This window comes from Pelodiscus sinensis, chromosome 26 (assembly GCF_049634645.1).
Source record: "Pelodiscus sinensis isolate JC-2024 chromosome 26, ASM4963464v1, whole genome shotgun sequence".
Taxonomy (NCBI): domain Eukaryota; kingdom Metazoa; phylum Chordata; order Testudines; family Trionychidae; genus Pelodiscus; species Pelodiscus sinensis.
Genome location: NC_134736.1, coordinates 1,983,703 through 2,008,027, shown reverse-complemented (window position 1 = coordinate 2,008,027; position 24,325 = coordinate 1,983,703). Strand labels below are relative to the sequence as shown.

Sequence of the window (24,325 nt, the reverse complement as noted above, 5' to 3'; positions counted from 1 at the left end):
TTTAAAGGGACATTGTTAAGGGCCCAAAAGCAAACTACTCCACTGCGTAGAAAAATAAAAAGCATGGCAGGAGACTACTCTGGATCAACCAGGAAATCTTACGTGATCTAAACATCAAAAAGGAGATGTATAAAAAGTGGAAACTAGGTCAAATGACAAAGGATGAATATAAGCAAACAACACAGGTATGCAGGGGCAAGATTAGAAAGGAAAAGGCACAAAAAGAACTAAATCTAGCTAGAGGCATAAGATGTTCTACAAGTATATTAGGAGCAAGATGAAGACCAAGGACAGGGCAGGCCCATTGCTCAGTGAGGAGAGAGAAACAATAACAGGAAACTTGGAAATGGCAGAGGTGCTTAACGACTGCTTTGTTTGGGTTTTTGTCAAGAAGATAGATTGTGACAGGATGTCTAACATAGTGAATGCCAGAGGGAAGGGGGTAGATTTAGAAGTTAAAATAAAAGAACAAGTTAAAATTTACTTAGAAAAGTTAGCTGTTTGCAAGTCACCAGAGCCTGATGAAATGCATCCTAAAATACTCAAGGAGCTGATAGAGGAGGTATCTGAGCCTTTAGCTGTCATCTTTGAAAAATCATGGGAGAGATTCCAGAAGACTGGAAAAGGGCAAATATAGGCCCAGCATGGATTTATAAAGAACAAATCACGTCAAACCAATCTGATAGCTTTCTTTGATAGGATAACAAGTCTTGTGGATAAGGGAGAAGCAGTGGACATGGTTTACCTAGACTTTAGTAAGGCATTTGACATTTATCAATATTCTAGGGAAATACAACCTTGATGGGGCTACTGTAAGGTGGGTGCATAACTGGCTGGATAACCACTCTCAGAGAGTAGTTATTAATGGTTCACAATCATGCTGGAAGGGCAGAACAAGCGGGGTTCTGCAGGGGTCTGTTCTGGGCCTGGTTCTGTTCAATATCTTCATCAACGATTTAGATGATGGCATAGAAATCGGAGAAGGTCCAGAGAAGAACAACCAAAATGATGAAAGGTCTAGAGAACATGACCTATGAGGGAAGACTGAAAGAACTGGGTTTCTTTAGTTTAGGAAAGAGAAGACTGAGAGGGGACACGATAGCAGTTTTCAAGTATCTAAAAGGGTGTGTCAGGAAGGAGGGAGAAAACTTGTTCTCCTTGGCCTCTCACGATAGGACAAGAAGCAATGGGCTTAAACTGCAGCAAGGGAGGTTTAGGTTGGACATTAGGGAAAACTTCCTATCAGGGTGGTTAAACACTGGAATAAATTGCCTAGGAAGATTGTGGAATCTCCCTCTCTGGAGATACTTAAGAGCAGGTTAGACAGACTCCTGTCAGGGATGATCTAGATGATGCTTGGTCCCGGAAGGCAGGGGACTGGACTCGATGACCTCTCAAAGTCCCTTCAAGTTCTAGTGTTCTGTGATTCTAAGTGTGGCCTCACAGGAGCTGGTTCAGAATAACTACTATGCTTTATATTCACACCTTAGTTTATTGGAACGTAGTATAGGCACCTCCTCCATGTAGGAGGCTCCCAGTGGCATAGCGACCATGCCAGGAAGGGACAACTCCTTCTGTGTTGCAGGAAAAGGTTGGAAGTAAAGGTCGCTTTGCTAGTAATACAAAGCTTGGGTGAGTTTTCCAGCAACCTCATGGATCTGACCGTTAGTTCCAAGCTGCAGCTACCAATCAGCTGGGGACTCCGCTGATACTGAATTCCACCAAATGTAAAACTTAAGATCCAAGCAAGGAAGCCCACGGATGTGCACGCATGCACACACAGCTACTTGTCTGCTTCAAACCTGGGGTTAGCCCCATGTTTGCGACAGAGAGAAAGAGAAGTGACATTAGAGCCAGGTGCACTGCAGACATGCATGGTACAAGCGCCCTGCAATCTAGGTCTCGCATGCTTGTGCTAATCTCCTCCACAGCTCTGACTGTGCAGTCCTGGGTGTCGCATAAACAGCAACTACCAATTGTGACATAGTGAGGGAACCTGGCTGGTTTCTATGCTGCTGGCTCTGGGGTAACCCCCACTGCTGCTGTGGGTACCACGACCCAGCAAAACAGGATGAGTCATTATGCAAAGGGATCTCTCAACTGGTATGGCCAGACACCCCCCCATGGAGAGGAACAAAGGAAGGTGGAATGCTGCCCTGGCTGGGGGGCAGGGCTGGAAGAGTGTTGGTTAGTTGCTGTCTGGGAGCATGGAGGAGACAGCCTAGGGAGAGGGGCTGGAGTTTAGGGGCCCAGTCTCCCCCATCTCAAGGGGGCCTGAGGCATCCTAGCCCAGCTCTGTGACCAGATTACATCTGTGCTGTGCTGTATCCTGGAGAGGCAATAAACTTTCTCTATTCCACCGGCTGGTGCAGTCTGTTTGTGCCATTTCGGGGTGCAGGAGACGGGGGACCCCCAACGCGCCGTCACACCAATCAAGTCAAATTGCAGGGGAAGACAAGGGTAGGACAAGGCCTCCCTGCTCATCCTGTGAACCCGGGCTCCCAAAAAGGAGAGTCTGCTGAAGTAACTAACCCACTTGGCCCTCTAAGTATGTTGTGCCCACATGTAAGAGAAGGATTCAGGGTGTGCAAGAAGTATGCGGTTCTTCTCCTTGGTCTCTCCCCAACGTGTGTCCAAATGGCTCCTCTGGGATGTGAAAAGCAACCAGTATATTTGAGCTAATCCATCACAAACGTGAACCAGCATGCCCTGCCAAGGTGAAAGCTCTGATGGAAACAGCATAGCACTTCAGTATTTTTATGTCCTGTCTGGTACCGTGGGAAGATCAGCAGTGACCTCAAGTTGGCATGCATTAAAAACAAAACACTTAACATGCACTCAGAGCAGCTAGCATTAAGAATTTACAACAGACAGAATTGTGGTAATCTGCAAACCAGTCTCCTGAGGGCGTCTTTGAGAAGGAACATTCAACCCTAAATTAACATACTAAACACCACCGCTTTATTAAGGAAGCAGGGCTGTTTAATAATGAACGCTGATGTCTAAGATCTGTGTACCGTACAAGTGTCATTTACAGCACTGATGTACACGGAAGGCTCACTTAGACACTCTCCTGCCGACACCACGCCACTCTGGACATACTCCAGAAGCAAGGCACTCCCCCAGCTTTCCCAATGCCAGGGATATTTCAGCCTCTTGAGAACCAGGCCTCGGCATGGCCTACCGGTCACTGGAACGCAATGAGAAAGAGCCAGACGAGGCCAGTCCTGAGACAGATGGGAGTTATGCACAGGAATGGGCTACAGTCCTGGCAGCCCTTGAAGAAGAGCACTGAGCCTAGCTCCAAGCAGGATGCTATAATTTCACATCGCTAGCGTGCATGTATGGAGAGAAAGTGGGAGGGGGAGGGGAGGAAAGAAAGGACCGTCTGCTAACTCCTGCTCAGCACTTCAGTCCCATTTAAAAAATCCCTGCAGCAGCCCATCGCTTGGCAAAGGAAGTGAAGATCAATATATGGATCTCTTGTGGGCCCCAATAGCTATATTGGCAGGTACATAAAGTCAGCAACACATTTAACTGGCTCCAACAGATTCTTTAAGTGCTTAAATAGTTGCACACAAAGATACAGACAGGAACCCTTTTACACATTCACAGGAGAGGCTGCAGAAGGGGACAACAGTGCAGCTCTTGAGGAACAAAATGCAGCTCAGCTTTATGGTGAGGTGACTCTGGACTAGCCATTTACTACTGACCTCCCCTGGAGGAATGAGACACGCAAACACACTGCTCAGCAACCAGCCAGCAGTAAGCAGATGCTCCTCTGCTCACAGAGCTGTAGACAAGGAAGATCCAACACTCGACCATTTTCAGTGGGAACTTAGTTTTATTTTAAACGGAATCAAGCTGCTTTCTCAGAAGAATCTCTCTGTTGAGCCTACACACACTCCATTTCAGTAGCCTGCATGTCAGTGGCCAGTAAGTGGGACGTATCCAAGGGGGGTCTCTCAGACAATGAGGACATACTCAGGGTTGTTAACAGTACTTACCAGAATGCTACAAACTTCTCCTGTCTCGGGGAGCAGTGGTAAAAGGTTCTAGATTCCTGGGGCTTTGTGTGCTCTCACACTTTGCACCTTTCAAGAACTCCTAAAAACCTACCTTCACTAATACCTCAGACCTGCACTGACAGCAGTTTATAATATGCAAGATTAGATATATGGGAGCTAACATTTCCACAGAAAAATGAATGGAGAAGTTCTTACATGTTAGACCCGAGTGCTCAACCATTCTACCTGAGAGACAGAAATGGCCTTTGTCTGAAGACAGAAATAAAATAAATACATTCAGCCAGCCGGGATTGAAGCTCAAGGGTATGTCTAGACTACACATGCCTCTGCCGACGGGCGTGTAAAATAGGCTACCCGACATAGTCAATGAAGCGGGGATTTAAATGTCCCCGGCATCATTAAAATAAAAACGGCCGCCGCGTGTGCCGGCTCAGCTGATCATCGGCACAGCACGGCAGTCAAGACGCGGATCCGTCAACAGGGAGTGCCTTTGTCGACCGCTCCTTTATGCCTCATGGAACGAGGTTTACAGGAGTAGTTGACAAAGGCTTCCCCTGTCGACTGATCCGGTCTTGACTCGCGTGCTGTGCCGATGATCAGCTGAGCCATTTTTTTTTTTAATAACGCCGGGGATATTTAAATCCCCACTTCATTGACTATATTCGGGTAGCCTCTTTTACATGCCCCTGTCGGCAGAGGCATGTGGTCTAGACATACCCCAAGTGTTCCGAAGACACAGCAGAAAGCCACAGAGAATGCCTGCTAATAGTTTCAGAAGCCTAAAGGCAAACCAACCTGGCCTTACCTGTGGACATAAAAAATGGAATGCGAAATTTCCCGCTCAGCACCCTTGCCCGCAGATTCTGCAGCGTACTCCCATCAAAGGGCAGAGCACCGCAGACCAGCACATACAGGACAACGCCAAGACTCTGCATTCAAAACAAAGAGCACACATTAGCACCACCACCAAGAACACCATGGACTCTGCAGACTGTGGGGAACAGCAGCAGGTGTACTTTTTGGGAAAAGGCAAACCCAGTGAGGATATGGCCAGGGTTTGGCATCCCCAAACTGACCCTAACAACCTCCCAAAGATGTGTGTTCAAATTAGAAGTCTGCTCTTAAGACTCAAAGACAAAGGCTGCAATAACCCTAAAATCCTAGCCCTCTATCACCACTACAGGAGACTAAGTAACGTTCATCCTCAGTGTAAATCCACTGGATCAACAGTTACAGAGTTTGTTAACTCTGGTGTGTTGTCATTCTAGTATGGCTCTGTGGCAACTTAAGTCCACATAGAATGCGGAGAGCTTAACGCACAGCACACTTCTCACTAGAGCCCTGTGCGAACATAAAATCTGCATCCATATCCACAAATACGAGGTGTGGTTATTTACAGCCACATCCGCAATGCCGATACCCGCCCATAGAGAGCGGATATCCGTGGATTTGCAGGGCACAGAAAAGGAAAATGGAGCAATGGCAGGAACCATAGCTCCACACTAGAATGACAACAAACCCCATGCCCAGTTTCAGACCAAGATTGTAAGGCTGCTATAGTCCTGCTTTTGCAGAGCTGTTACCAAATAGCTAATGCCTGTAAAGGAGACTGTTTCAAACTACTTCATAGGTATAGAATAAGGAGGCAACTGCTAACATTTTTAGTTTGGGCCTTTTGTCTTCATTGTACCCCTTTCGGTGCTCTGTTCTGAGAGATACAATCTTTACTTGCTACAAATAACTATACCAGGTCAAACCATGTACCCATGAGAAGTTGCCTATTCCACTTGTTAAGTATTACAGGAATCTAATTCTTTCACGACCAAATCAAAATGTACATGTATTTCTATACAACTCCTGAATTATAAAGTACAGTGCTATAAAACAAGAAGCATGCAATTTAACAGCTGGAATAAAATGTTACATTTCTTTGAACATGACTATTTCCTACAAGAAATGAATTCAGTGCTCTGGAAGCAAAGCCACATGTAACTGAGTTTTGATACAAGATCAAAGCAAAACACAGATCTGTTCACCGCATACCCAAATGTCAACTTTCGGCCCGTCATACTCCTTCCCTTCAAAGAGTTCAGGGGCCGCATAGGGAGGACTCCCACACCAGGTTTTAAGCAGCTGGCCAGGTGTGAAGATGTTACTAAACCCAAAATCTGAAAGAGTAAGGAGAGAATTGGTTAGAGGAATACGTGACCCATTCCAAGAACTGTAAGCATCACGTGATGTTTCTGAAACCAAATAGCTGAGAGATACCATCCAGGGAAGTCGTGCAATCCCACAATGTCTGACTGCCATTTGGACCCAAGACAAAGAAAACGTGAGAGAAAGAGCTGCACGTTATCTGTGCATCATAGTGCAGCTGACCCAACCAGCACGTTTGCAGCTTCATCTCCTTTCTAACAAGCAATAGAGGTAGAATACTGACAATAGCATAAAATATACACACTATGTATTTAACCTCTTTAAAAATGCCAGGAACCTAGCACTGTTAGAACTGCATCAGACTCTGCAAATATAGTCATCTCACTTATTGCGTCCAATTCTTACAAAAGGTGTTTTTCTTCCATTTATCAGCGACGCGTATCAGCTCTTACAGAAGAGACACGTTCTAGCAATTAGGCTCAGCACTGGGATTTTAATTTACATTCAAAAGATTCCACGTGAAGATCCTGCATCAGTTTCTAGCCTCCATCCTCCCAGCTGTCAATTAAAAAAAAAAAATCTCATAATCACGATCAGAGCAGGTGTTCCAGCTAGAGCTGCTGAAACCAAGATATCAAGTAGATACAGAGTAAAGCAGAGAGGATGGAAAAACTGGGTGTTTCCAATTGCCAGAAAGTACGTGGATTCTTTTCTGGCAAACAACGGATGGAGCCCCAGTTACAGAGAACAACTTCGCAGTCTGATCCAGCCATTCAGCAACAGCACACGGTAAACCCTGAAACTCGAGTCAAGAGCAAAGTCTTTGTAAGCAAACTGTGACCAGCCATCTTGTCATTCAAACAGCATTTGCACTTGGTATGCTCCAGTGTGCCATCCGAATCCCAAAGGTGGTTCTGGGAGACGCCTGCACACATGCACGTGTGGAGAAAGGGATGGAGTTTAGGAGACAAAACTCTGTATTGCAGCCATACACCACTGCTTCAGCTGCCGGACAGTAAGGATTCCCGCCCTTCCCCGCTGCACCAGCCAAAAGAGTTTTGCCCACAACATGGCCATCATTAGCCTTTCTTCCCTTTTTCTTCCCAGGCAAGGAAAAGAAAACCATGTAGCAGGATGCCGCCTACATGCCACGTGAACAGGAGTGCTACCAAAGCGGCCACACTGCCAACTGCTTTGCTAGTAATGCCCTGCTTGTCATCCTAATAGAGAGTACAGACAGCAGGGCTGCATTGCTATTCCTGGGGAGGCCTGCTGCATTATGGTTGCTGCTGTAGTATGTCCCACCACGCACACAGTACGGTTCAAGACCACAAACTGCTGCAAAAAACAGCAAACAGACTAATATAAGAAACATGCAAATTAAATTTCGAACCCATCACTTGCCAATTCCTTGGATTTTCCACCATGCTGGAAACCAAATAAATTACTCTAGACTGGCAAGCACAATAATGTTCAGCCCAAAGGGGCTGATTCCCAGAAACAGCACGCAGCTGGGAGTTTCTCTAATCCACCTCTGCAAGCCTTTGAAGTGTGCTCTCATGCTTACAGTGGGATGTTTGGCAAGTCACTGAATTCTTACTGTCAACAAGCACTAACATCTACAAGTCTAAGTAGGCTGCACCTTTAACAACTAACCATTAGGATTGCCAGATGTTTTAACCAAAAATACCAAACACCCCCACCCCCCAAATAAAAACACCGGGAAAAAATTCTGTTGAGGAAAAGTAAGGGGGAGACTAAAAGTTGTTGGGGAGAGGGAAGAAAAAGACCCCAACAACAGTTGTTAAGCAATAAAAAAAAATCAGCTTGGCCCCTTTAAGAGGCTTTTTTGCTGACGGCCATCTTGTTTTTCTGTTCCAGCCACAAGACAAGCCCCAGTGGAACCAGGTAATGGGGGGGGGGGGGGGGGGGGGGGGGGGGAGGGGAAGAGACCGGTGGGGCGTCCAGGGGCCGGGCCAAGTTGCTGAGTGTGTCGTAGGGTTGCCAGTTGTCCAGTCTTTTCACCTCCTGGCAGGGAAAAAAAACCCCAGAAATATCGGACATTGTAGGTGTCCGGTATTTTCTGATTTTTTTTTAAACCGGATAGGAGATGACAATACCGGACACCTGGCAACTCTACCAACCATGAGCAATCAAGATTTCATGAAAGTTCTTCCTCCACTGAACAGGCATGTGCTGCCACTTCGGCAGCTAGTTGTCATGCTTTGGGTTTTGATTGCTACCATTCTGCAGGAGGGCAAAGTGTTCCGAAGAGCTTTAGAGCATGCTTGGTGTTTCTAGCATCATGAATTCACCATTCAGCTCACGGTTCCAACCGTGTGAATTCACAGAGCCTGCCTGGCTGCACGATAAGCTGGTTTTGACATGCCACACAGTTCCTTGAGACAACAGATGGGCGTGTCAGGGATTCATGGGAACCTAGGCTAGAAAGCCACTTCCTCTTAGGTCAGAGATTGTTCGGCCAGGCCACAGTCCAGTGACTAAGGAGAATCAGAGTGTGGGGAAGGGGGAGGTGAGAGAGACAGGGAGGGGATTAGGAAATGAAAGAGCAAGCCAGGCCACAAAAACATAGCTCCTGTCTCCGAGCGCTGAAGGCTGAACTTAAACAAGCTCCTCCTCACCCCAACGGCTACCATCACCACCACAAGCTGCAGCAGCCTCGATGGCGAGTAACCAGAACTGCAACCGAGTCCAAGCCGCAAACGTTTAGGAAAAGCATCATGACTGGGATTGTGCAAAGGTCTGTGAGAGACCAACTCTAAGGCCTGTGGGTCTAGGGACAATCCCAGCCTACATGCACAGCATGCACGTTGCTATGTGACACATACAGGCTACTGGCATGTACAAGAGAGACTGGCTGCACATGTGAGTGGCAGGTGGTTGCAGAACTCAATGATGCTCAGGCACAAACAACGGGTATGAACATCTCAGGGTATCAGCTGTTTCAGGACTTCACCCAGCCCTGATGGCAGATTCTAAATGCCTGCACATACCTGCTCACAGTCCATTTTAATATTTTTTTCCCCAGAGAAGCTCTAACCCTCATTTAACACTTGAATAATCCATGTCTAGCAGTACCTTTAGGAAGCTTTAAATAGCTCTGGTCCTAGCTGAACACCTAAGCAAATATTGTAGAAACAGTGATCTTGTCAACGTCTACCAAGAACAGAGTCCTGGGCACAAATGTAACTGGGGCTAAAACAGCTCCTTGCTTCAACAGCGTGATCACAGAGCTCATGGTTGGTCGCTTTCACCACTACTCGACCCGAACCAACGACAAACAGAAGAAACGCCTGCCGACTCTGGACTCAGACACCGACAGCCAGCACAGCGTACGACCACAGGTGTTCAAGTTGCATTGTGGCTGGGCTTCAGACGGGAAAATAACTCACTTTGAAGAACTTCCTCTTTGTACTGCATTTCAGAGCCCACAATGATTCATGCCTTTCAGTTTTCCAGTGAACTAGAATCAGATGGCTCCCTTTGATAAGTCGTCCTGCAGAACGCCTGGAAATAGTTTTCCAGAACCCACCTGTGCTTAATGAACTGAGGTCAAGCGTGGGGAAGAAACAGTTTTCTCAAAGCTCTGAGCAAGGAGTATTTTGTTTTTAAAAGCAAAACTGTGCTTTTTAAACAAACCGACATACTTACGGTCTATGAGCACTGCCGTAGCTTACGGAAAAATACCTGGTTGCCTACAGCTCCACCTACTAGAGTGCATTGAGGACTCTGTGCACAAACAGAAGAAAGAGGAAACCTCTACAGAGCACTCTTACAACTAGTTAGGACTGAATGTAGTCACAGCAGCTGGGAGAAGGGGTCTTAGGAAAGTCAGTTTTACTATTTTAATCAGTTACAAGTTGTTAACTAACTAGGGTTGCTAGATGGTTTCACCAAAAATAGCAGACCCAGGGGGAAAAAAAGTACCCGGAAAATGCTGAGGGGGGGGGGGGGGGAGCGCCAGGCAGCTGAAATGCAGTTGTGGCCCCTTTAATTGCCTGGCCCCGCCCCCACCACGTGTCCGTCAGCAGCCGCGTCGGAAAAAGCAGAAAATACCTATGTCTGGTATTTTCTCAATTTCTTTGCCAGACAGAAGGCGCAAATACCAGACTGTCCAGTACAATGCCGGACACCTGGCAACCCTATAACTAAACCCAGTGGTTTTCAAACAACAGGTCGCGACCCAGTACTGGTTGTGGACTGTCAGGCGCTGGCTCTCGCTGCTGCAGGGGGATCAGGTGACTGGTGGGGGGAGAGCGCACAGGGCTCCATGCACTGCCTCTGTCCTAAGCACAAGCTCTGCTCTCTCATTGGAGAGGCAGGAAGCTGCGTTAGCACCCTCATTGCACAGCTGACCAGGAGCTGCTCAAGGTAAGCCCCTCCTGCCATAGCCCTGCCACACTCAAAACCGGAGCCCCCTCCTGCTCCCCAAAGCTCAGGCTTAGCCCCACTCTGGAGCCCATACTCTGTCAAACTATGTTACGCTGGCAGAGCAGTGGAAGCCCTGCAAGAGGCTTGGAGGAGAAACCCCAAGACAGACTCATTGGGTATATTCTAGCTCTGTTTCTTTCCTTAAAGAGCTAGAACTAGAAGGGAACCTAACATCTGTACAATTACTGGCTCTTGCCTTAGAAAGTAGAAGAGGTTGAGGATGCATTCTTGTTAAGGGAAGGCCTTAGAGGAGATCCTCTTCTGAAAGTGGCACCCAGGAAGCCCTGGTGTTTATCAAGCATCGCAACCCCTGGGTAAATTTTCTGATTGCAAGCAAAGAGAAGTACGTTGCCAAAAACTACTGACTCTTGCGCTTTGGGAAGGTAAACTGAAGAAAAGCCCTCCGTGGGGCGAGGACAGCTAGGCAGCAAGGCAAAATTAACATTTGCAGGCATAAGGAAGTGCTTTCTGTTCACCTGTAGTGAGAACAGCAACTCTGCCAACTTCCACTCATTGCTCCTGCATTTTACTTACTGGCAATTACTGAACAGCACTGCAGTTATCAATATTGAACCATAAAAAGAACACTGAAAGCCACACACGAAAGCCCATTACAGAGCAATAGCAGCTCACTGGGAAGTTCATGCTGGCTGGAATTGGGGAGTTTCCCATGTCCCTCCAATGGTGATTTGCAAGTTCCTGTCAAACTGCAGAAGCTGGAGGCTGCTTTGCATATGATGCCAGAAATCAGACAATATTAACTGTCTCACAGCAAGCTGCTTCCCACGGAGCTGCGCATGGAGTGCAAAAGGAACTACACAAAACATCACCCCTGGGCTTCCTTTTTAGTGTGTGTAGTATGACAGGCTGCGTAGCCTGGTGCTCAGAGCAAAGTACTGGGAAACAGGGCTTTGGGATTCTATTGCCTGCTCTGCCACTGACTCGGAGTCCCTGGGTAAGTCACTTCAGGTTTCTATGCCCAGCGCCCAGTCTGTGAAACGAAGAAAGAAGAGATCTGCCACATGGGGGCTTGCAAAGCCCTTTCAATCTCCCAGCTGAGGGGAGCTACAAAAGCAGTATCACCCGCCACGGCGGGAAGAGGCTTTCAATTCAGAGAGTGTTGAAAGCAGGATTCTGCTCGTCTTTCACTCGGTGAGCACAGTTCTACGTATCTCTCAAGTATTCATTCTGGGGGGTCCCGCATGAAAGAAAATCAGCTGCTACCAGTTTTTGTTCTTGACATAATGGAATCGCTGGTGTCAAATTATAATTGATGGAGTCTGGGGACAAAACTAAATACTTCGAAAACCCAGTACTGTAAATCAGCTTCTCCAGGCTGTTCTTCAAATCACTCCCAAGTCTTCCTGCCAAGTAAAACAACACTACCACATGGGTGGGAACTATCTTCCAGAGACCATTCTGGGAGCAGAGACTGGGAATGAGAAGAGTTTCCAACTTCCTTACGTTGAAAAAAAAAAAGTTTCCACAATTTTCAAACATTCACATAACTTGTCAGCATGTTCATATGGACATTTCTTCAGGGAATCCAGCCACAATTCAGATGCTGCCAAAGTTATTTCTGAAGAGCTTTTTAAAAAGAATTATAACACAGGAATTTTTCCCACTCATCATAAAAGAGAGGGCCTAAAATTCATCATAAGTGTATTTGCATAGGGCAGACATCAGAATATTCATTAGCATAAATAAGGCTATGATTTTGTCACACATTTGTAGTTAATTCCGCGTGCACATGTGTCCGTGCGTAAAAACCAATAGTCATGGAAAAACCACCACCTGGAGGGTGTTGGCACATGACCCCCACTCCTGCAAACGCACCTCTGGCTCCCTGCTCCAAGCATTGTGACCTATGCAGATTTGGGTTGTTCACCTGTCCATCTGCCTCAGTTTACCACTTCCATGCCACATGCTCTAAGAATATCTTAGAGCTAAACGGCAATAACCAAATAGACTAGGAACAACATATTTGTAAAGAAAGTTAAATGCCACTGCCAGACTTGTGACCAAAACATTGCAATTTAAACCTAGAAAACGTCCATCTCGAGATGCTGGCTCACTAAGGAGTTCCTAAGCTTGGCGAATCAGGTCAGTATTGAAACTGCTCCCAGGCTGAGCAGTTCTGTGCCAAGCTGTGCCTGAAGCAAGTTTTAGTCAAGTTATAAATCCTTTAAAATGGGTTCTACAATTAAAATGCTGACAAACCTTTCGCTATTTCAGCCCTGCTGGGTGCTACAATGTGGATATTCACCTAAGTATTGAAAAGGAAAATGCACACACATTATCAAGGGGAAAAAGAAAGACAGGGAGGCAGAGAAAGGAATCATTCACATCGGGCATCAGTCGTAGGAGCAGCTGTGAGCATTACACACCTGCCACTGGGCTGGGAGAGAAAGATGAAGCTGAGGCACTCTCCATGGAAGCACATTTATCTGGGCAACATGGAGCTGAGCTCTTCCCCAAGTGCTTTGGCATTTGCTGCGATCCATGCTTCAATGCATTTAAACGGATCACTAGCCATCCCAAAGGGAATCCTGTATGGAGCAGTGGCCAAAGGGATACAAGACCTGCTTTTGTTTTGAGCAAATATTAACCATTCTTATGTGTCAAAATGATATTAAGGACTACCTGGCACATCCTGACCCAAGGCAGCTCGCTCTCTGGAAGCATCCCCGTGGAGCTGGACAGATCAGACACATTTTCAAACGGAGAAGCAATACAGACATGAGGGTCTGAGCGGCAACAGTTTGGAAAGTGCCTGAAACGTGGGCTTTGTGGGAAGGCTAGTTGAAAAATATCCATCCATTCCACCAGGCCTCCCTGGCGCATGCTAGGACACTATCTCTGTGCAACAAGCCCCTCCTGGAAATGTGCACAAGGCCTTGCTGGATCATCCTCAGCCTTCCGCTCCATTCGTGGTGTGTCACGAAGTGAGGTGCTGCTGTGGTGAGTCGCACTCCCACACAAAGAGTGCAATTGAGCAGACTCTCTTGGCCTTCCCTTGCCTCTCTACCCCTAAACTTCGTCACCTTTATCCTGCCACACTCCGTGCCTCTGACTCACCCTGCACCACCCTACACCGACGGCAGGGCTGCTGCTTCTCGTTCTCTCGCCCACTGGAAAGGGGCTGGAACACCACAGTACCAGGACTGCCTGCAGAGTAGCAGCCCAGCCTTCAGCAGCAAGAAGGGGGGCGAACATTCCAGAATTTGCCATTTGCTGGCTCTCAGCCACACAGAAACCTTAAGTTTCCTTCAACTGAACTGTGCGTCCTTCCTTCTGAGTCGCGTGAACGGCGAGTGCCTCCGTTTCTGAGCTAACGGCAGCGGTCTTCCTGCCCCCCGCCAGGCCCCGCTCACCTGCTATCTTGATGTTAAGGTTCGCATCCAGCAGCAGATTCTCTGCCTTCAGGTCTCTGTGAACTATGTTACAACAGTGACAGAAGTGGACAGCAGCTACAATCTGCTTGAACTTTCGCCGAGCTTCCTTCTCAGCCATCCGTCCATGGGCTACCAGGTGATCTGCAGGGGACCAAGAACAGAACACGTGGTTATTGGGATCTGGGGTGCTGCTAACAAGAGATGCAGAGGGAGAAAAACAAAACCATATTTCACTGGGACAATCTCCCTCCATGAGACTAGAGCTTGTACTTATTTGAATGAGCGCTTAGGAGCGTGCTCAAACTCACTCTGAGGACAGAAGAGTATTTTCCAGTTACAGTGGACATGTTTGTCATAGGGACTGATGATACTCAGAACTAGAAACTCATTCCGGCACTAAAACACTCACATTCATCAGAGATTAAGACGCCATCCAGCAAGGGGTTGGGCCTAGTTCGGGGTCCTCCTGACTCAATGGGTGCAAGATTGGGAGTTGGTAGGAAAAGGCTAATACATAGTTTCACTAGGACAGTTACGTTGTCAGCAAGTCAAGAGAAGTGTCCTAAGACTGGAGGCTGGTCTGCTCTGAAAGAATAAATGTTCTCAGCTGTGCAAGCATGAAGCCTCCTGCAGAAAGCGCAATCCAATCTCTGCTAGAGACCAGGATACCATCCAATGTGTGTGGGGGTGGGGGTGTCCCTCATCCTGCGTTCTTAATGCAGGAGCCAGCTCCGTCCCTGGGGCAGCCTATGTTGGTTGTCCGGCCACTCCCAGGGTGGGTGTTATGAACCCACCAACCCATGCTCCGCAGGTGAATGCCCTATCTCCTCCAAAGCCCACCTCATTTTCTATGGGTCTCTTATCCTGCCTTCCTAATGCAGGAGCCAGCTCCATCCCTGGCTGGAGGGGAAGGTGGGACTCAAGCCCCTAACCCTGTGCTCTCCAGGTGAATGCCTATCCCCTAAGCCACTCCAGAGCCCCCGCTCCCCCCACATGGTGTCCCTTATCCTGCCTTCCTAATACGGGAGCCAGCTGGGTGTGGGTGGGAGGGAGGAGGCGACAGGCATCTCCCTTCAAAACCATCTGGTCCTGGCCAGCATCAGAAGCATGACCCTGAACTAGATGGCCCTTAGGAATTGCCAGACTGGATATTTTATCAACAGGATTCTTGTGACTAACCCCTGCAATACAAAGGAAGAATAGGAGTACAACTCCATAATGTACGCCCAGATTTATTTCATTTTTGCAACACTTCCTGAAGTGAGGAACATTTCAAAATGTGTATCCAGGAATTTGACACCCTGTGCCTTAATGCCTTGCTCAAATTTCTGGGGGCTTGCTGTTTTAATAAGTGACATTCACGTTTTTATAGATCTTCCCAAGAGTCAGGGAGTGGGACTTTCTGCATAAGTAATTCTCATTGCAAAAGTGACTCCCTCTGTAGGTCTGTGCCTTGGGGACCTGTCCCAGAGGGGAGGAGATGCTGGTTCGAATCCTCTCTCTTAATAGGCAGCAGGTTTAGAATGAACAAAAGGTAGTACTTCTTCCCGTGTAACACAGTCAACCTGTGGAACTTCTTGCCAGAGGAAGTTGTGAAGACCAGGACTTTAACAGGGTTCAAAAAAGAGCTAGATCAATTCATGGAGAATAGGTCTTTTAATGCTAGAATGGGCAGGAATGGTGTCCCTAGCCTTTGTTTGTGAGAAGCTGGGAATGGGCAACAGGGGCGGATGTCACGTTATTGGATTCTAAAGATCACTGTTGCACCCCTGGGGGGGCAGGTGCTTGCCCCAAAAGTCTGTACAAAGGGGGTCATGTGAGATGTTAAATGAAAGCTTATGTTCTACTGATTCTGTAGATGCTATTCATGTACTTGTACAGTATCTGTATGTGGAGTTATAGATATATACTCGGTGTTGATGCTGGAAAATTCTCTGTCTGAGGCACAGAAATGGGCAAAGAATGCTCAGCCAGTGACTCTGCTAATTAGCAACGCTCCAGGGACAATGAATCTCTAGGTGCCAATACACACCTAAGGAATGTGACTGATACCTGCAAACCAGCCAGGGCAGAATGGCTGCCAGCATGTGAAACAGAGATAGGTCACTCGACCACGTGACCTGCTCCGGCCAGGAGGATGCCAGGAGAGGTATACAAGTGCCGTGTGGCACCCTCCATATTGTCTTGAGTTCAGCTCCTGACCCCAGATGCAGCCTTGCAGGGAACAATGAGCTGGAAAGAACCATGGACCCATCCTGAAATAGGATTACACCAGACACTTAGGATACCAGTTTATAACATCTCTGCTGCGGGCCTGCATTGAGAACTTGGTGATTCGATGCATGTCATGTATTCTCCTTAACCTCACTCTCAGGCTTTTCTTTCTGTTAGTAATAAACCTTAAGATTTTAGATTCTAAAGGATTGGCCCAGCGTGATCTTATGGGTAAGATCCAGAGTGTAAATTGACTGGGATCTGTGGCTCGTTTCTTGGGTCTGGAAGAACCCGTTCGGGGGAGGTGACACTGGGTTCTAGAACCCCTCACTGTGTGCAGGCCCAGTGCTGACTGGGGCACAGGAAGAGCTGGGGTGTTAGAGGGGTTTTGCTCAGAAGGCTTCTGGCTGGCCAGACTGGCAGCTGAAGCATTCGGTGGGACTGGTTTGTGACCTGTTTGGAAGGTCTCCAGTCTGGGGCTGTAAGGAGCCCTGAGTTTTGAGCAATTCGCCCTGAATGGATGCCCTCAGCTGCGCCCAGCCCCAGCCCGGTCCGTCACAGTGGGATCACTTGGTTCCCTATTCTGTTTATTCCCTCGGAGGCACCGGGCATTGGACGCTGTCAGCAGACAGGACACTGGGCCAGATGGACCTTTGGTCTGACCCATATGGCTATTCTTATGTTCCAAGTCAGGTAAATATGGTTTCTGGAGAAAGTCTGTGTATTTAGACATTTTGTTAAAACATAACCTTGATTATTTTTTAAACAAGAACTTCATTTAAATCTAACTCCTGCTGAAACTGGGCTTCTTCTTGGGAACATCCTGTCCCAGTACCAACCCAATTTGATCCTACTTTACTGATAAGATCAGAATGGGAGATGCCATGACTGCAAGCCAGGCTAAAATCAATGTACATTTTAAAGCCTTTACAACAAGGATAAAGCTATGAAGAGGCAGGATCCCCCCCAGCCAGAATAGTTTTGGAAAGAGCATTTCAACTGACAGAAATACAAACCCAAAGCCACAGGCCTACCCAAGTATCCTGATGCTTCTCTTCAAGTGTGAGCAGCAGGAGGAAAGGTGGACACAAAACTATCCAGGGCAAGCATCTCTCAAGAACCTGAAAGATTTCCTGGAAGCTGCGCCAGGCAGAGGAGCATTCAAAATCTACCTCTCCTATTTTATTACAGCAGCAGTTCTCAGTCTGTGACCCATGCATCATTCAGCAGCCACAGAGCACTTGGGAACAGCCTGAACAATTGACAGGTCCCAGTATGCTGGCTCCACTTCCCGGCTTCTATCTTCTACTACGGGCATCCCATGCTCATCTACGTAGCTGAGGAGACAGAGAGGGGAAAAGAGCCAGAGCCACCATCAGAACGATTCGAAACAACTAGGCAGTTTCCTAACATTCCTTTGCTCTGCACAGAACCTCACTAGGCGTTGCATGATTTGCAAATGGGGTCGGAGGAGTTTCCCACAAGACTGTTCAGATGGGGACCATGCTATGTAAAAGCATGAGGAATCCTGGTTTAAGGCGCACTAAGCAAATATCCCATTACTGACAAGTTGCCATGTTTCCCTTACAAATGGGAAGAACAACTCCATCCACAGCTCTCTACCACTATCCTATCTTGGGCCCGTTCTGAATCTACAATAGATCTCATCAGAAGCAACTACACCAGGGCTCGTCACACAGCAGCCCACGTCTGGCCCATTGGAGCTTTAACCCAGCGCTTGCGCTTTACTGCCTGTTCCACTGGAGAGCGGCATTGAAGGCTTGCACAACGACACTGACACCAGACTTTGAGCCACTGTTCAGAAGCTGCCTTGTTCACATGAATCAAAGAGGGCATGGAAAGGAGGTTTAATGACTGTAATACGTTGCTATGATGATTATGCTATATGATTTATAATAGCAACGAAGGGTTTGAAGCTTTACTTCCACTAAAATGTATCTTTATTAAATGAAGTTTATTTCAATAGTAGTTTTAGAGAGTTCAACTGACTAACACCACCATTGCTTAATTATGGTTTCCTTTGAAGCTAAAACAGTTTGAATATATTTTGGTTATTGCCATGGTTAAATGGAGAAACACTGATGATTCAACCAAGCTAATTACAGATCATAAAGAAGTCAGCAATAAACACAAAAATTACCAAAGTTCCAAGTAGTGCAGTACACTACTAAATTCTGGCTAACACACAATCTGTGTTCATACAAGAGCAAGGCGGTATAGTAAAAATCAACTAAGCTCAATAATGTCATTTTTAACAGCGGATTGTACAACAGAATTATTTTAATAGTTTTGATTTTGAAAAAAAAGTGCTGTCCCTGTTTGAACATGATCTGTTAATTTCAGGAGCATTTATGGCCTGCCATACAAAGTCCATGCCCAGATGCAGCCCTAAGACTAAAAAGTTCGCCCACCCCAGGACTACACAATAGTGCATCTATTTCCTGTGTTTCAGAGATCCTCATCCAATTTAAAAAACTGAAAGACCACTGCCTGAGCCATGGGAAAGCTACTGTAAATGAATCATGCTAAATGCACATGGAATTCATAGCACCTTTGGAAAACAAAGTGATGCCTCAAATTCCGAGGCATTTGAAACATTCATTTGTTAGCTGGACTTCAGCTTTAAGTTGTAATCTTTTTTGGGTCAAAGCGATAAGAAAATTAAGGATGCGCCTATTCGTTTTCATCTCCTCCAAGTTAATTACACAGCTCCACTATGGCTCACAGTGCTAAGTAAAAATCAAGTTATGGAAGAAGCACCAAAAAAATCCCAAAATTACTTTTTCTTCTTACTCCTGTCTCTATGTACTTCAGCGAACACACAAACACTAAGGCTTAGGAGTTCAGAAAGAAAGTGTGATAGGCTACTGGAATGCTCTTCAACCATGGGCACTCATGAGACCAGGAAGCCAGAATCACACAATCTTTGAAGACAGAGAGAAGGCATTGAGCCCTTGTAATGACGCTTTATTAATGTTCACTGAAAAGAAACGCAACAAAAGAAGCCTCAACATCACATTCTCCCATATTTCGAGAGGCCAGTTATTTTAAATGGGCTGCTGATGTGACCTCAAAAAGCCCCAAGCCCAAGTCCTGAATGCTTCAATATATTTTACTCAGAAACCACATTAATTAGAGAGCTTGGAAGAGATGTCCATTCTGGCGAATAAAAACAAAACACTTTTGAAGGTTTCCTATCAGGTGGCTGCTTTGCCAAACCACCCATTAATTAAAATACCAGAGACATAATTGTCTTGCAATAAATACTAATTACAAAAATACATCAAAGCACTTCTGCTTGCTTCTGATGGAGAGCAATTCATTTCTTTGGGGGCTGATTTCTAACCCAGTTGCACAGAGTCTGATTAATTTCTCTCCAAAAACGTTCCAATTAAGTTTTTATTTATTCCCACAGCCATTTATATAGTCAGCACATCTGCAGTGAGTCTTGGAACAGGCTACGTCCCCTTGTTATAAGGTAACCCTTCAAACATTTCCAACCAAGTGCACTGCCTATTACCACAAGTAGTCCCAACAGATCCCGTTAAGCATTATGCCTTACAGTAGGTTCTTTACTCATGTGAGTTGTCGCACTGAACCATTTGTCAATGTAAACACTCCTACAGATTTCAACAGGCAATGGATCATGTCCCAAGCAAATCACATCACTCACGTGCTTCCGTCTTCGCAGGATTGGGAATATTGTTTGCACATGTAGTAAACACACCCAATAATGCAAAACTCCAGATTCTGAACACTGAAAATCCACATGTGATTTTAAACAAGGTCAAGCATTTCCACCACAGGCAAGAAATCAAACGGACTATTCAATAAGGAATACTTCTGGAAGGTTCCCATGAGCATATTATGCTCTATCCAGATTCAAATACAAATAAGGATGAACACATAAGAACAGAAACTGTATTTGGGTCCCTGTTACAATCACATTTCACAACTTAAAAAGCAACTGCCATTTCAGGACTTGCATTGGTACTGATTTCAGCTCTTCTAATCAGGTTCTGAGACATGTAATCCATTTTAACTAGTTCAGCCAGGTAACACCACTTATAAACAGACTGCAGGAATGACATGACTTGTAATCGGAGACCACAGTTAGATTGTTAATACAAGCAAATTTTGGGATGGAGTTCGGGATTGCTGTCTCCTACCACCACATGCGCGTGGGACAACGGTCATTTTTACTGCTGGTTTTTCAGCTTGCTAGAGCATCATTTGTCAAAACTCTACCCTAACATTCATATTTAGGCGTTTTGGTTTAATGAACTCCAGAGTTTGATTCTCAAATGCAACTCTCCCAGACCAGTTTGCACTCAGCACTGTCTCTTCTTTCAGAATGGACTGCTTAGTTATACTGCAAAAATTCCTTTAAACTTAGATGAGAAATCTGACTGCTAATGAAGACAGAGTGGAGGCCCCTCCCTGCACTTTGCACATAGGCAGTGCGTTTGCAGAAATGTTGACATTTCTATACAGGCAGAGGATAAAAACAATGACGCTTCAAAATACTCCACATAGCACTGAAGCAAGCTGCATTCTGAAATTAACCATTACCAGCTTCATCTGCAGAACATCTCTTAGGCAAGGCAGGTCGCAGACGGCCTGATTGTTGAACTGGGGGCCAGGCCATCTCCGTAGAAATGCATCAAACCCAGAAGCACGGGCCCTTACTGCCGAGTCCCAGGCATTCCATATTGTCCTCAAATGTCTTCTCAACAGAAAGCCATGCACACAATGCCACAGCGGTTTCTTTTGTAAGAGGACCGGTCACTGCCCTCCCTAGATCTAATATCAGCAGATCAATCCTGCTCCAACTGACTTCAGTGGAAGCATGATCAGGCCCAAAGGGAAAAGACAAAAGCCATAGGACTAGGACTCAGCAGACTCCATTGCTAGTTCAACATTGCACTCCTTGTGCCTGGCCTAGGCAAGTGGCTTCCCCAGCTGCAAAACGAGGCTAGTACTGATCTATCACGTATCCTCCAAGTGAAACCAAAATAACACCTGTAGGATACTTGGAGACCCTGCAAAAGGTCTCAGAGACAGATCTTGTAGCCAAGCCCCTTTCCGAGTGCACAGTGCATTTAAACACGTGACCATCTTTGCTAGTATTCTGAAAGGTGAATGCCCTGCCCTTCTAGCCTGCACGCGCTCACTGAACTCTGGCTGCATTTCGGAAGGTTAGGAATGGTTTTAACTGAGCCCCTTTAGATAGCCGTGTGTGGGATTCCATGTGTCACAAGAATCTAAACACTGCCTCCTACAAGAACTGCAGGTCTGTCAGCACTCAAGCACCTGGATTCCTTCTGTTTTGGGGATGTGCCGCAAACAGCTACGTAAGCCGAGTCTTAATAGCTCCCTTCTGCTGGAAGCTCCGTCTGCACATTGGTTACCGTGAGTGAAGACAGTTCCTCTTCCTGCCCTTTTGCTTGTGAGGGCGCTAAACTCTCTGGCTGAAAGGGGGGTTGGGCTCGCTGCATTTTTGCAGCCAGTATGCTCACTTTGCAACTGACACAAAAGATACCCTCTTGATTGTGCTACTAGAGCTGCTAACTCAGGTGTATTTCAGTTGCTTCCATTTCCTAGGACACTCCACTAACTTTCAATCGATATGTAAGAAAACCTTTTGCTCACCTTTTTAGCCTAATTGCAGCAATGAGTGTCTTGGATGAATAGCTCTGAAGAGGCGAACCAAGATAGGATGGATTTCGGCACAGCGGAGCACATGCAGATTTACCCAGCACTGTCTGGGTCCTTCAGGGCAGGGGGTTAGCGGGGGAGGAGGGATGGAATGTTGCAGGACTCAGGGCATGGCCTTGAGCATGTGGGGTGTGCAAGAGTTAGGGATAGGGGACGAGGAGGGGCTCAGGACACTGGGGAATGGTCACCAGTACATCAGCATTTGGGTTTTTTTAGCAAGAATTACTAGTTAGGTTTGCATCATAAACTACTGTAACTATTACTTTTATCTTCTGTGTATTAACTACTATTATCTTAATCCAACTAACTTTGTAAGTACAATTTTATATTTATGAAATAACAGACTCTTGACTGGGGAAAATGCAATGCATTAGACTATAAACCCCAGAATTATATGATCCCTTTTCTGTTCCCAGCCTCTGTAAGCCCAGAGTTTGGAAGATAAATTCTTAGGCTGCTTAGTTACATCTCAGGCACTCTTATGGTGCAATTTCTGTTTACTGCTGGGTGTTCCAGCTTAAATAATGAATTCTTTGATCCAACGTGTTGGCTTCTTGACTGAGCATGCATCCTTTGCGTCTTAAAGTCCCCCCTCTGACAACTTCTCTGTTCTTGTCCAGTTGCCTTGTATACATTATAATACCATCTGGGCGCTGGATTTACTGTGCTTAGCGTTTTCTCTCTCTGCTACAGCTCACTTCCTCTTCGTTTTTTGTCTAGTTCCTTTTCATTACAATTTACCTTTTATTGCAGCTTATTTCCTTCACATTTTGATCTGGCTCCCCACCGCCCTCATCCCTTCTTTTCTGATGCCCCCCAGACAACTGGCCTTCTCCCCAAACCCAAGCAGCCTTCCTCCAGACTCTACCAGCCCTTCCCACTACTGTGCTGCCTGGTTGCAGCCGCGCTGGTGGGAGGGGGAGTGGGAAGGCACTCTGCCCCCTACTCTCTGCCCATGATTTTTTCTACTCTCCAGCCAGGCTCAAGCTCACCAGGCCCCGCTGCCCAGAAACCCTTGGAGTTCCCCAGGCACCCCTTGCCCCACTCAGAGCCGCTCTTTCGGGGTTTTGAAAGAGGGAAAATCATTCTAAACAATCAGCGGCTGCTTCTGAGCAACCAACTTGTGCTGCTCCCATTGTGTGCTTGGCCCAACAGCCTCCTGTCCAGGCGGGACAATCACTAGCACTGGTGAACTTATTGAAGATGCTCAGAATCCCCCCGCGACAGCCCTGGTCACGGTTCTGTGCGCCGCCTGCCAGCTCATTCCAAGAAGAGAGCGGCGTGCATCACTCAACAGTCACTTCTGGGTGGCTTGACGTACACAGACAGGCTCAGGTTTGCCAGGGCAAACCCAGAGAACTGACGCTTAAACATTACTGCCCTCCCTGTACCCAGCAGCTCTCTCCCTCCCTGGCTGTCAGTCCCTTGTCCCTTGCAGTGCGTGTCTCAGGCTAAATGGACATCTTGCCTCTGGCCAAGGCAGCTCTGCATTCATCAGACTGGAGGAGAATGGGTTCTTGGCTAATAAGCAACCACGGCCCTAGAGTTTCCATTTTTTCTTTAATTCCATATTTCGCAATCTCATTCATTTCTTATATGATTTCTCAACTCACAGTATTCAATTTGTCATAATGACCAGTTAGAAACAAAATGTCCTCAAACAGATGTAGCTAGTTCCAGCCATGTGATCACTCTGAAAGAGTGTAGCTGTCTGGATCAGAAAACCCCTTTTAGAGGGGGGGAAAAAACAGTTGCAAAAATGTTTTTCATAAAACACCGTAGAAGAGTAATCACCATTCATGGAACTAAATCCTATTAACGGGAACAGAGGTTCTGAAGACTAATTCACTGATAATTGCAAAGTTAGATAGTCCCAAGGTATTTCACCATATCATCCACCCATCTTACTTCAATAAATAAGATAAATGAGGCCAGGAGACTTAGGTTTTTGTTCTGATTCTGCTGATGAAATACTGAGACACAAGGGAATGCCAGGTCTGTCTGTATGCCTCAGTTTCTCGATTTGCAGAGTGGGGATAATGATACTGCCCCAACTTTAGGAAGCGCTTTGGAGATCTACTACTGGCAAACCCAACACAAGAGCTAGGTATTGTTATTATTAACTATTATTCAAAGAAAATAATCTTGTGAATTATTTTACACTAATCTCATAGCTATGTTTTTGTAACAGAGTCAGGTTTGTTTTGTTAACATCAATGAGTAAATAGCTGAAATGGAAACGTCCGCTAAGCCTATTTTGGGGTTGACGTCTCAGATAAAGGGATGTTGCTAAGACAGGTGAAACAAATGTAACCTACCGCTAAGAGGTTCATTTATTTG

The 24,325-nt window shown here is 46.3% G+C and overlaps 1 protein-coding gene across 2 annotated transcripts in view; it reads right to left on the bottom strand.

Annotated features, from left to right (window-relative positions):
* Positions 1 to 24,325, bottom strand: part of SIK3 (SIK family kinase 3) — a 144,713-nt gene that overhangs the window by 32,908 nt on the left and 87,480 nt on the right. For both annotated transcript variants that reach the window (XM_075909531.1, XM_075909532.1), the window contains exons 4-6: positions 14,012 to 14,173; positions 6,072 to 6,196; positions 4,834 to 4,957 (exon numbers count right to left, since the gene is read on the bottom strand). In XM_075909531.1, the coding sequence (XP_075765646.1) occupies positions 4,834 to 4,957; positions 6,072 to 6,196; positions 14,012 to 14,173 (411 nt within the window). The remainder of the gene's footprint in view (positions 1 to 4,833; positions 4,958 to 6,071; positions 6,197 to 14,011; positions 14,174 to 24,325) is intronic.